The sequence below is a fragment of the Rhipicephalus sanguineus genome, chromosome 1, assembly GCF_013339695.2.
Source record: "Rhipicephalus sanguineus isolate Rsan-2018 chromosome 1, BIME_Rsan_1.4, whole genome shotgun sequence".
In the NCBI taxonomy this organism is placed as follows: Eukaryota; Metazoa; Arthropoda; class Arachnida; order Ixodida; family Ixodidae; genus Rhipicephalus; species Rhipicephalus sanguineus.
The window spans coordinates 215,843,509-215,857,407 of record NC_051176.1 but is presented as its reverse complement, the minus strand read 5'-3'; the positions used below and the strand labels follow the sequence as shown (position 1 = coordinate 215,857,407).

The following is a 13,899-nucleotide window of genomic DNA, read 5'->3' as shown; positions in this document are numbered from 1 at the left end:
AAAAACCCAACAATTAATTTTATATATTTTGGAGGTCATTGCACTCTCTTCAGAGTGTCGTCGGGGGTGCGACACTCCAAGAGAGAGTTAAGGTTATTTTTAAAGACACTTATATATCTAACAAGTCAAGATTCACCTAAAAGAATAACTGGTCACCATTTTTTTTCTTGGAGTGTACGATGTCCCGTGTGCGAAATTAGCCGAATGAATGTCAAGTTTGGTCATAAATATCTCGAAAAAGGCAGCGCCTCAGGAGAGTCAAAGTGAATTAAGCTACCTTAAAATGCAATTGTTGTATATGCATGCAAACATATATCCCAATCGTGACAACATGATACTTTATTAAATGTTCTTGTTAAGTATCCATTTCTTGAGGAATCGCTTGCGAATACTTTGTCTGCCACAGCGTTAAACTACATGTGCAAGCATGTTTTGCGTAGCTAGTGACGCGTTGCAGTCCAAGGATATCGCCTAAAGGCAGTATCTGCGCTACTGCTGGTTAACATACAATCGTGCATTATATTGCAAAAATTAGCAGAGAACCAAGTGACGTCTTATATGCAGGTGACAAGACTCTTTTCTAATTCTCATATCGATAGTATTCAATCAGATGTAAATAAGTTTCTAGAAGAGTTAAGCACATAGAGTGAGAGAAATTCACTGGAAATCAGTGTCACCAAAACAAAAGCTGTACTATTCTCGCCGATACAGTATCACGTGGTATTGATGCGTAATGTCATTCTCGGTTATTTATCCGCTGACGTTGCGGATTCTATGAAAACATCGGGAGTAGATTTCCTGCAAACACATCTGCTGGGACGCTTATATCAATCATATAATCAGGCAGCCATAGAAGTCGTGGTATCAATGTGAAACTGCATTCGATACTCCCACCGAATGCAAAAGAAAAAAAAAAGACATTCATAACGTATCCCTTATATGCAGCTTAAACCTCCGTTTCCTTGGGTGAAATCGCATCGTCGAATCTTCCTCACCCGCACGTACTTAAAAAAAAAAAGGCCATTCGACACACAACTGATGTACGTTATAATACGCACACAGAGTAGGTTTTCATTCTCTGCAATAAAATTCAAATTCCACATATTTACTCCTAAGTTTGTTTACAAGGCAAAAACAACTCAAAAGAGATGACGAGCAGATGTTACTTTCTCTGACAGTCTGAAAAAAAAAAAACGCCAGGCCTGCGCTGAAACCGCAGCACAGTCACAGCGAAAGCTGGAAGAGCGGCGTTTCAAGAGCCCGTTGTAAGCTCTCTTGGGGCTACAATACAAGTACACTAGAAAGGTACCCACTACGCCATAAATCAAATTTTCGTGAAGTTGGGAAGCGCCTACTAAGCCATTATTCGTCATTCTGCGGAGAAGCGAGGCACCAGCTACACGTCTGTAAGGGATTATGTGCACTTTTGTTGACGCGACGACTGATGACGATGAAGAATTATGGCTCAGCCCTTTGTAATGGGTTGGAATCTTTAAACGGCCCACCAGTTATGTAATTGGCATTGGGTGACGCCCGGTCACTATTTCCCTCTCCCGTCATGCTGTATAACATACGTTGACGTGGGAGAGAGACGGGGGGGGGGGGGGGGCGAAGAACTTTACTGAGACCCCGAGGAAATGGATCATGCGCTTATGGGCTTCCTTGGCAACCAATACAAGTGCACTTGCGAGGAACCCACTACGCTATAAATCATTGTAATTTTGAGAAGTAGGGCAGCAGGCACTGTGCCATTTTTCGTCATTCTACGGAGAGCGTTGGTACCTACTATACGCATGTAAGGCATTATGCGCACTTTGTTGATGCTGTGCCTGATGACGACGAAGAATTATGGCAGAGACCTTTGTAATGGGTTGGAAGCTATCAACAACCTACTCGTTGCGCAATTCGCATTGTGTGACGCCTGGTTATAGAATTCGCGTTGTGCGACGCTTGGTGCTTATTTTACTCTTCTACCACGCTATATTGCATATGCTAATGTGGTTCGTTCCCGACACGAAGCCTGTATAGGACCTTTTTGCAAAGCAGTTTCAACCACCGGCATGGCTCAGAGGTTGAATACTGGGCTCACACGCGGAGGGCCCAGGTTCGAACCTCGTTCCATCCTGGAATTTTTTCTTATTTCGTTTTTTTTGTTATTTCGAGCGATACTGGTTACGGACACCGGCGGCGGCGGCGGCGGCGGACAACTACGGCGCCAAAAACGGCCGGTGAAATGATCTCATAACAGCTTTCGCTGTAAAACCAGGACAGCTGCGTATATCAAACGCTATCAAAAGCTCTGGAAAAGTGCCCTATTGCAGGTGAAACTATGGTGAGTGAAGCGTTCACCTTAAGCTACCAGATTCGTTAAATTTCTTTTGTGAACAAAACATAGGCATTACTAACACCACAATGTACGACTCAAGTAACTTGTTTATAATGTTACAACGAGATCGTTTTATTCGGACTATTTATTTAAGGGCATTTTTATTCATTTAACTTACATAAATTCTTATACTTATGGTTTCTTGTGTTGTTGTCTTTTTACTGCGTATATTCTTTGAATTTTTCTGCTTTGCGAGTATGCGTCTAATTTCTGAACACTACAGATGCGGTAAAAGATGTGGTGGAAACTGTCGCGAGATTTGGCACACCAAAAGGCCACAGGTTTCGTCGCCTTAGCACACTTTCATTCTTTCTTAGCAGTCATGGCGTTCTCTACCCTGTGTACATGGACGTCACTACAGTATTAAGAGAGAGAAGAAGAAACAGTAGAGAAGGAAAGACGGGGAGGTTAACCAGTTTAGGACAACCGGTTCGCTACCCTACACATGGGAACAGGATGGGGGAGATTGAAAGATGGAGAGGAAAGAGAGAGAAACACAACATATAGCACAGCACACACACAGTCAGTCACAGTCCGTCATTCTTGCGTGGTACGCGACATCCCTGTCACAGCCGCTTGTCAACTCCGTTTCTTTCAAAAGCCTAAGTAGCGCCTGTATACACGAACTGCAGGTGGCCAGCGACGTCAATTAATTTAGCGCTTTACAGGGGTTCCACACCACCAGCAGACTCAGCATTTCCCCGTCGTATACTGATGCCAAATTCAAGCAGCCAAGAATATGAAGAGAATACAAGAAAGAAAATGTTAAATAGATCAACAAACAAGCTTAAGTTTTTTTGTTGTTGTTGTTGATACGCGTTCGAATTAAAGAATTTTTTTTTTTTGCTTATACCAACGCCGCAAGGTCTTGAAGTGGCATAAAAATATGGCGAACTTTAAAATAGCGCGTTCTCACCTAAGTCCATAGTAAAAGCACATCTGAATCAGCCTTCATTCATGCCCCATTTGACGGTGGAGAAAAACATAACAGACGTCGCACTTAGTCCCACAGAACAAAGATACAGAGAAAGTGGGGGTGCAGTCAAGTTAACCAGATTAGCTTCCGAATGGCTAAATAATGTGTGTTCGAAATATAGAACGCCGCTCTCGGAACACACGGACACAGTAGACGCCGACGAGCATACGAAAAGGTGGAAATTTATTAAGCAACCTTTACAAAGGCGAGCTTGTCAGCCGAACCTGACAAATAACTGGTTACATGCCAAATAACCTTATAAAACACCAATAAAAACCCACCGAGAAAATAACACACACGAAACAACATAACACATACAATGTACCGCGAATGCGGCGTCACCGACGTTCGACTCACCCCGGGAACCCGTGAGTACGATTCCGCGGCTCGGTCCCACGGGCTCCCGGGGTGAATCGAACGTCGGTGACGCCGCATTCGCGGTACAATGTATGTGTCATGGAATCGTCCCCACGGGCTTCCCGCGGGAGACGACCGTCCACGGCCACGCCAAACCCAAAAAAGAGAGCAAGCGCATTTCCTCAAGCGCCAGCGTAACCTCGCTACCCGCCAAGCGGCGCCACCGCGCGACCACAGCACCATCTCTCACTCGACGGCGAGACCACGCTCACTACGACTAATCCGCCAAACGCGTGTGAGCCATGAGGCTAAAACGAGCTTACGAGGGTTGAAAGCACCCCCACAACATTAGTAGTATAATATAGGAGTATTTTAGCATATTACACGAAGTAGGCTGATCGATGTATGGACTGTATGAGGTGTAGATGTCAGTAAAAATGCTATAGCATCTTAACTGTCATATATATAGTGATATAGTATACTAACTTTAACTATAATTAATTAGAACTAACAGACCAGAAAGCCCAGGAAAGTATGGGGGATGTTATTTGTAGTAATTAAGATGTAAAAATGAAGAAAGTAAAGTGGAAGGAAAGATAATTTGCCGCCGGCTGGGCCCGAACCTGCGACTTTCGAATAACGCGTCCGATGCTCTAGCGCTGAGCTACGGCGGCGGTCATCCTCCCGTTCACTTTATGGAGTATAAATGTGCATTTAAACCCAGGAGTGTTAGTCAGCGTCGCTAGTAGCCATGATGGCAAGTGTGGAACACTCTTTTTCTGCCTGCTGGCGTCACGAAGCACGTGATCTTTTTACGAGGTAGCAGCTGACCAATAATCCCTCGCATGCTACCTGAAGGCGTCCAGTCTGCCAGAACGAGACCCTCGACATGAATGAACGAAAGAAGGGGAATTTTAAGGGCTCTTTTTTCTTTGCTAGACATAGCATTAATTAAAGCTAACAGACAAGAAAGCCAAGGCAAGTATGAGGGAAACACATTAAGTTTAATCGACAACGGTCACAACAGTGGCGTATAAAGCCTATAATATGACACGTGCTGAACTATTTAGGCTTTCAAAGCTGTCATTGTGAGGGGCGCCACCAGCGGAGACCGCGAGTACGTATACGTGCGAAAGTGTTACAGTATTCTTCCCCGTTTGCCGCCATTCCGAAACCCAGCACATCATGTGGCCTACAACTCGTGCACGGTCCTCAGGAAAGCAGCATTACACGACAGGACCAGACTTCTCGACTAGCCCTCGGATATATACCCCCACGCAAGCTCTTCATGGCGTTCGCAGCACATCGCGCGATTTCTAGCGGTTGGAGCGGTGGCAGCTTATGCACGCTCCTACGGCGAACGGGCTGCGCATGCGCCGTTGCACCCGGGACAGCACGGAAGTAGCGGCGCGGCTCCAGTATTTGCTTTCATGTGATGTCGAGCGTTGCAATAGCACTGCAACTTGGAACAGGGGTGCACACAACATCCCGACCTGTTCCAGCGCTCGTCGCACTTCAATTCTTTAATAGATATACGTGTACGAAATAAGCTGCAGTTATCTATCGTCTTGGCACATGCATTCAAATACAAACATCCTTCAGCTCTTCATTGAAGTGTATAATGCGGCAGTACGATATTGCCAGGACACAGAACCACACACGCCCTTGCGGTGATTGTCCCAGGATTATCGGTTTGTTAGCTGCTATGATTCGAGATACTACCGCTAACGCACATCTCTATTCCAAAGGCCGCCGTCGACAAAGTTCAGTGTTTGAGAATGCATAATTTACGCGGCTGCATCGGCAACGAGAGTCGTAGTGCAAAGAAAAAAAAAAGATAAAACCGGTTTTTATCCATTGTTATCCAGGCGTACACGGCTTCGCATGTTCCGAGATCTTTCAGAACTCTTTTGCAGAGCGGTCAGACACGACCACGGACATGAGAAGCCAATTTTTCTTTATAATAGCATGGTGCAAATAGCTCTGTCAAGTAAGTTTACCTAGAACCTTAGATGCGTTCAACTCATGCGTTGCACAGTATCAGCGCCAGCGGTTTGCATATTATAATTACCAAAGAACGTATAATACTAAAACGGAGAAAATGCATGAACAGCAATCCATATGTTATTTTACAACCGACCTTCTAGACGCATAATCGCGTGCGACGGTGATCCCAGAACCAACGCAGCAAAGGGACTGACACGTCAGCATCAAACGCAGCTAATCTGATGACACACAGACGTTGGCCCTGCGCCACGCCATGCTGGCAGACGTTACTGAGCGGACGAAGCTGCAGTTGTCTCACTTACCCAGCGCAGCGGCGGACGACAGATACTTGTACATTGATGACAATTCTAATCAAGCAAGGCTTACGTAGTGTGCATGCACTCGAAACATTCAGTTCCGGTTGGCCAGACAGCGATCGCCCTCGAACGCTATAGTGGTCGTTCTACAACGTTCGAGCGTGCCCGTGTGTCCAGCACCATTCACGGCAGGGACAGTTTCGCACCTTAAGCCGAATCTGGCCACCGCTGGCTTGACGTAAGGTGACAGGAATTTGACTGACAAGTGCGGCGAGTTGGGCGGGTTGGTAAAGATGCATAACTAGGGACGTTCAGCGCAATGCGCAACGTTCAGTTGATGACTTGTAGGCGTGTTCTTGATAAAACATCATGTTTCTTGTAGACCTATATTTGTAAGAGAGCGAGGCGTGAGCTTGCTGCGATTAGAGTTTTATATATATGCATGTGCGTTCCCAAATAAACGTGGTTTGAAGTTAGCGCATGTGTTGTCTGCGTCTCTTTCTTGTGGAATTTGACTGACAAGTTTTTTTAAGTAGCCAACACAACATCTATGGCTATGCGAAACGTAGCGACGAAAATTGTCTCGCCTGACTTGTCACATATATAACTCTCTTTAAATATACACTATACGCAGACCCTCTTCAGGAGAGTCACGCTTCCCACGACACTCCGAAGACAGCATAATGATCTCTAATGATAGTTGACTTGTATGTTCAAAGTGAGTTATATATGTGACAAGTTCGGACTCGCGAAGTAGAGTAAAATGACTCTTTTTTCCTTCTTTTTCCTTAGAGTGTATGACCAATAGGCCGCGGGTGTGCTGGGGCCCAAGTGCCTATCTATACGGACCAGGATGTGGGCTTTGTCAGGAAGCACTTCTTCTTTCCGTTTCCTTTTGCCTCCTTTATTATTATTATTATTATTATTATTATTATTATTATTATTATTATTATTATTATTATTATTATTATTATTATTATTATTATTATTATCATTATTATTATTATTATTATTATTATTATTATTATTATTATCGCTGCCAGGATGGAAGTCTCCCGAGTGCACTTTCTTACTCCCATCCTGTAGCGGGATGTGAAATTCGCCGCCGCCACTCGCGGTTGGTGGACAAGGCAATCTGACCTTGAAGGAGATGCTGGAGCTCCTGGAATCGGACGCGATGCCTCGTGCCGCCGGACGTGGACGCAAACACTTCCTCGGGCTCCTCGATGATCCTATCGAGAGCGAGCGATACGCCACACGGCCGACCGTCCATTGCAACGGTACTCCGCTAGGCGGCCTCGCACTCGTGCTTTTCGTCGTCGTGGCGGCGCGCCCGTTGCGCGACCATGCATTCCGTCACCGGCGTGTATTGTGCCTTTGTTTTCGCCGCCTCGGCTCTCTTTCTCTTAGCTTTATGAATATAGATTCAAATGCCGCCAGTGTCCTTTCTCGTCCTGGCTGAACGCTGCGCAGGAAAACGGAGGGAGAGGAGGAAAGAGATATGATACACGACCACTGCAAAAACAACATTCGCATCGCACAGTTGCCTCTTACTACCTTGACGTCCATGACAGCGGGATATATATATACGTCTCTCTCTTTTTTTTTTTTACCAGAGCTCCTCCAAAAAAACTTCAGATATGCGGCAACGGAATAATTATCCGCAGCTTTCATTAAAACTAGTATTCTTCCTCTGTGACATTACTATACGCCTACTACGTCCGAAACAAGTGCGACTGTCACGGCGAGCCAATACAGATGACAAGCGTTAGCATAAAGCAAGAGCAAAGTGCAACAACCGTTATTTAGGACGTTAATATACCAAAATGCAGGTTAACTTGCGTGTACTGAGACGGGTTACATTTTGTTACGAGCCAAGCTTACAATCCGTCTCCATCCTTACACAGCCGAATTCCGTGTTAACTTGTTGTGCTTCCGGAATGCAGAATTCCGCACCACATTCACTCCTCCCCCTTAATAGGCAACGGGCCAAAACCAGCAAGAGGCAGACAAAGGCCTTACGCATCACATGCCTACTGTTAACCCGTCGCGATAGCGTATGGGTAAGTGGCGTCCAGCTGCTGAAGGTCGCGGGTTAGATCACGACTTTGTACTATACTTTTGTACAATGTTTGTGTACTATGCCCGCCTGCGCCAGCTTCCCGTGATTACGTCTGTATTCTTACATGCTGCCCTGTTCGCAGAACGCGTAATTTCCATTCCAGAATTTATGGCCTTCTTAAAAGCCAACTCTGCTCGTTTTGTAAACAACGATACTAATGGTGAAAAAAAAAAGCTAAAAATAATATCGTATGTGTGTTTTGTTTCAAGATGACTTATCATGCAATATGCAAGTCAGAAATCTAACAAATTTACTCACTGTGGTGGTATACGTCGCATACGCAACGCATTTAAACATGTTCTAATCCGATCAAATTGAACTAAGCGTTGTATTAGTCCACTTTTTAAATCTGATGATACATACACTATGCACTCTTTGACACTACAACAAAAACACCTTACCAGCAATTACTTGTGTCGTGGAATAAGGTGTTTAGGATTTATGAAAGCATTTCGCGTTAAACATGAAAATCTTATGACTCATCACCTGCCCATGAAGCAGTTACTCCTACAAGCAAAACAAGTTTATTATTACAAGATGCTGCTACAGTTCCAACGTAACGCAGCCTCCTTCGTATTACTGCTTACGTAAAACATACAGACAAGTGCCCTACACATGCTCTCGTTAAAAGCAGTGTTTTTTTACGGTCGCAAGAGATATTATGGCCATCAGGATATTGATTGCCGCATTCTTGATATATTAAATACAAAAACACAGTAGATTAATGTCTCGACCCGTTGGTTAAAAGAAATAGTTATTTAAGTTTTTGTTACTGATGAATCAGTTTTCTACTTTAATAATTACTATACTCTGATAAATTATGACTATCCAAGTGTATATATACACATAACACTTACTCTAAAGTTTTATCTACTTATACGTGCATCGTGCGTCATAAACAGTGCTTAGAGCATTTTGAAATGCACATGTAGGCGTTACTCTATCGTGCTCTGCGTATTATACTCACTGTTAAAAAGTACGAGTATATTGTACGTCTATCAATGTACATGACATGCTGCGCGAAAACACGCGCAATACAAGCTGCACTATACAGCGAGCCCCTATTACGTTTTATGGCATTTCGTTCTTGCGGCTTCTTCAGTGAGAAAGGAAATTTTGATAAGCAGCGGACTTTAATAGTTCCTGCACAGAAATACGTTGTCCCAACTGCAACAATGTGTCGATCATACAGCAGGGAATTAAAACTTTTAATAATATTTTGTCCTTGTATGCTTCAATGTGCTATTTCAAGCAGATAAAATTGGCAAAAAAAGTGTCACTTGCGACCGCATTGAACATTTCTTTTACGAGCACGTTTTAGGTAATCCTTCCTGAAGTGACATAATTTGTGTATTACGAGGTTAGAATATAATCTCGTTAAGTAAAGCGACGCACAGTAGAATCCCTTGAAAAGGCTTTGAGCTACTGTTTAAAGCGCAGACAGCATTGCCATGATCACTAGAGCCGACTCAGAAGGAGGGCACTTGATATATTTCGAAAGTAAGCTTCAGAACGTGTGGTTTCTCAATGAAAAGACGCGACGGCAGTACCAAAGGGACTACGGCACTCCGCGTTCGAAGGGAAGTGAAAATGATTGATTGATTGATTGATTGATTGATTGATTGATTGAGTGAGTGAGTGAGTGAGTGAGTGAGTGAGTGAGTGAGTGAGTGAGTGAGTGAGTGAGTGAGTGAGTGAGTGAGTGAGTGAGTGAGTGAGTGAGTGAGTGAGTGAGTGAGTGAGTTCAGCGTCCCAAAGCCTGGACGTAATTTGGCAGATGGTGTAGTGGAAGGCCCCATATTAGGTTCGACCGCCTTAAAGTACTAGACCTGAATTGAAGTATATACGAACTTGTTCTTTTGCGTCCTCATCGAAAGGCGGGCGTTGCGGTCGGGAATCAAACCCGCGACCTCGTTCTCAGCATCAGAAAACCGATATGAGCAGGCACGCAACGAAAGCCGCACTACTTATCACACTGATCTCGGAAGATACGAACTCGTGGACCACGAATCACTTAAATATCGGCGCTGTTTGTCCAGGTCCCGTGTGGAGCCAAGATCTCCTCACAGGTCCTGGAAGACTCGTTGCCACAGCCCGCGAGGCGATCGCGTCCAAAGGCTTCCTGGAACGAGGAAGCTTTCCACCTAATGGGGCACTGAGCTTACACGCTCGCCAACACTGTTTCGACAATGAAAGTTTATTTCGTTCATTCAGCGCAAACAGGTTGTATTCTGTTAATGCTAGACGTCAAGCACCGTTACGCGATAATAATAAGAAAATTAAAAATGCCGACCAGCCGCCTTTCGTTGGACGTCGATGTGGAAATTATGGTATCCTTCAGGCAGAGCGGCCGTGCGAAGAAAATCGGGCCCTCGCAACGATCCCTGTCCTATCAGCGTCCGGCTGCCAGTGGCCGACAAGCCAGATGGGCAGCGAAAGGAAGAAAAAAAAAAAAGACATTCAATCGCACAAGTTTCCGGCACTGACCTCGATATAGGAAGGTGGCAGCACCAGCTGCGGCAAAGGCCCAGTCCTGTCTCTTTCACCTCACCAACCACGACAGCGTACTCGAAACCGGACGCCCGTTGGGCTCGGACAGCAAACAAGGTTGCGCGTGAAGGCAGGAGTCGATTTCGCCCACGGCTATATAAATGTTTGCCGGAGTTTTTCCTTCGCAAGGTGTGGATTTAACAGTCACTACTTTTTTTTTTTTTTTTCATTTCCACGCGCAGTTACAATGCCCGCACAAAAAGAGCTCCGGGAAAGAGCCGAACGTGCAGTTTAGTTTAGTTGGAACTAAGGAACGAACAGGATTACCACATGAAAGTACCTACACCTGAAACGATTTTGCCGAATATACACAGCATCAGGGCTTACTATAGTACGCCTGTTTATTCGTGAGATCGCATTTCCTGAGCTCTTGTCATGGCCAAGAGGTTCGGGAAAATTCGCGTGCACTCAATTTCTTGCAACAGATAAAAAAGAATCGATTGCCGATTTGTGGCACTGGTATATAGGACGACCTAATTAAACCAACGGACAATGAAGCCAACGAAAGTATCGGGGCGTTATTTGTAGGCTTTTGGTTGTACATAACGGTGGTATAGATGGATTGCACGTGACGTCGTGAACGCAGCTTCTGAATGCACTGTCACTCCACCACGGCGGCTTTGATGACAAACGAGTTGCGGTTAACCTGCTTCAATGTGATAACGACGTGGCAGGAACGCCTCTGTGCGTGAATAAAGAACGAACCTGCATGTGATGCTTTGATAAGATTAATGTGACATCGCAACCTTCACGTCCCACCGTGCTGGTGCTCCAACACGGCGGCTTTAATGACGTCAATGCAAGCCATCTCTAGTGGCATAACCATCTATAGGTGTTATAATGTTCTCGATCGTGCATTCTTTATGTGCGCAGTCTATATATAATCGAAACATCAGCAACTTCCAGGACAAATGCGCATCCTCACCGAAATGTACACGCGACATTAGAGTAGTCTGGAGTCTTTATCATAAAACTATATATTTCTTTTTATTTCCACGCGTACGACACAGTTCCCAGCAGCTTGCGCTCTTTAGTCATAGCGCCGGCTGTTAAGCAGTGCTATAACTGCGTGTTACATGCTCCTCACTGGCCTTGGGCACAATGAGAATGCGCTGGCAGCTCGTGGGCCTACTTGGGTATGCGAAATATGCATCACGAGTCCGGCTACATGTACGATATCGCAGCTGGTAGGCATCTACACGTGAAGCTCTTCCTATTTTCTTTTTGGGATGACGACGCTGGTAGCTGCGAGCGCGAGAACGAACATGAGACGCGTGAATTATAAATCGCACGGCAACGCTTAGGCGCGGATTCGCGAATAGCGCGGGCGGCCATAAGCGAACAAACTCGGCCCGATGATGGCTCGATCAACGGCGCGAGAAGGCGCGCGCACACACACACACTTGCTGCAGCTGCTGCCGAAGGAGAGTGCCTTCCTGCCTCTCCACGCCGCGCGGAGCGGCGCGCAAACATCGGACACGCTCGGCGAAACAAAAGACCACGCCTGAACAGCAGCAGGAGACGGTCTGGGGCGATAAAGGAAACTCCTACGGCGTGATTACTACTCACTCGCTTCTTGGGCTCTCCGCTGTACGAAGTGTGGCAGGCAAGCCGAGACTATAACTGGCCAGGGAGAGGAAATTTACGACCGCTTGCAGGCACCCTCGTCGCGGCAGCCCAAGCACGCAAGAACCAAACAAAACAAAAGGAGAAATTGCACGGCACGCTTCCGGCGCGGGATCCGAGACCGCGGTGCAGCGTGAGGCGACGGCCGTGCGCGCCGGAGGCGATCATGAGAGCGCGTGCTCGAGCGGCTATAGGGTTTCGCCGCCGAGAACGCAATACGGAGAGGCGGGTTTCCGCGGTGGTCGGGAAAAAAAAAATGCCTCGGTCGGCCACGGAGAATGTCGAGCAAAGAAAAATAAGAATACCTCGTGCAGCATGAGTGGCGCGTAAGAAGAGCAAACGGAAAACAGACGGGGACAAATTCAGCTGAACACAGCTGTGTTGCAACAATGAAAGGGCAGAGTGTAGGGCGGGTGGAGAGGGGCTAGCGCGGTCAGAGTCACCGCGAACGAGAAGGAGTAGGGCGAGAGGTGCAGCTGCGCTCCGACAAGAGCCCACAGGTGCACGAGTCAAGCGCGGCCTGCTTCGGCTCTTTTTTTTTTCGTCATTTCCATGCTGGCCTACGAGCTGTTGCAGGCAACCTGGCCGGCACTTCAAATGCGCACGAGTGCGAAGCGGCCGCGCCGCGTACTGCGGCAACCAGTTCGACTTCCATGCTTTCAGACTTTCCGCCATCGTTGCAGCTTCTTTCGTCCGTGGGAGCCTTCGTATAAGCACTGTACGATTCATCGTTGTAGTAAATTTTTCGGCAACGCTTCCTACAATTCCCTAAAGGTCAGCCAACCACGATGTCACTTCCTCACATATGTGACAAACGCGGCAGCGTTGAACTCTGTAAGTGAAAGGTGCCACAGAAAATAAAAATAATATAAAATAATATGAATTATAATAAAAATATTTGCAGTGGCTTAGCTCGGCTGTGTCAGGATATACGTAGCGTTAGCAAAGGTTCAGCTGATTATTCTTAGCTTCCAGATTGTCTGCGATTATTAGCCTTCTTCTGTTCATTCTTCGTACGCTGAACCGCTAATTGCCAGGCAATTACTTCGGGATCCGATGAGATAAGCTTCTCGGCTCTTCTGCGCCGTTGACCAGCATTTGCGCTCTCCTTCTCCATGGCGTTACCCACCTGCAAACGCCAGCGGCTCCAGCGCAGTGTCAAGAGGCTCCAGCACAGTGTCAGACGGCGACTGCACAGCGAAGGCGAATAGCTGTGCGCGCGCCGGCGCCAGTGTGTCTGCCGCAGCTACGACGCCACTCCCGAACGCGCAGACCAGCAGCGGCGAGTCGCGCGCGGCGGTGGCGGAGAGCGCGTGAGATGCCGGCTCCGGTGAGCCAGCTGTGTGACATCACTGATCCTCGCGCATGCCCAGCACGGCTCATGAGGATCCACGCGAAATCGGCTCCGGCTAGGCAAGTGTAGCTAACGCTACAAAATGAGTTTCTCAATGGCGCCAATAGGCAAAGGTTATATCATACACACAGCCTAGACTCGTCTGCAACTTCCCCAGCAAAGCATGCATGATTTCCTGGCGGGGCCCTGAGATTTACTGCTGCATGCAGCACTAAATCTCGGACT

General features: G+C 46.5%; 1 protein-coding gene across 1 annotated transcript in view; it reads right to left on the bottom strand.

Moving 5' to 3' along the window:
* LOC119371819 (solute carrier family 12 member 7) overlaps positions 1-12,450 on the bottom strand; it is a 481,180-nt gene extending 468,730 nt beyond the window's left edge. The window contains exons 1-2 of the mRNA XM_037642291.2: positions 12,264-12,450; positions 7,163-7,487 (exon numbers count right to left, since the gene is read on the bottom strand). Coding sequence (XP_037498219.1) covers positions 7,163-7,295 — 133 coding nt within the window. The 5' untranslated portion in view covers positions 7,296-7,487; positions 12,264-12,450. The remainder of the gene's footprint in view (positions 1-7,162; positions 7,488-12,263) is intronic.
* Positions 12,451-13,899: the final 1,449 nt, after the last annotated feature.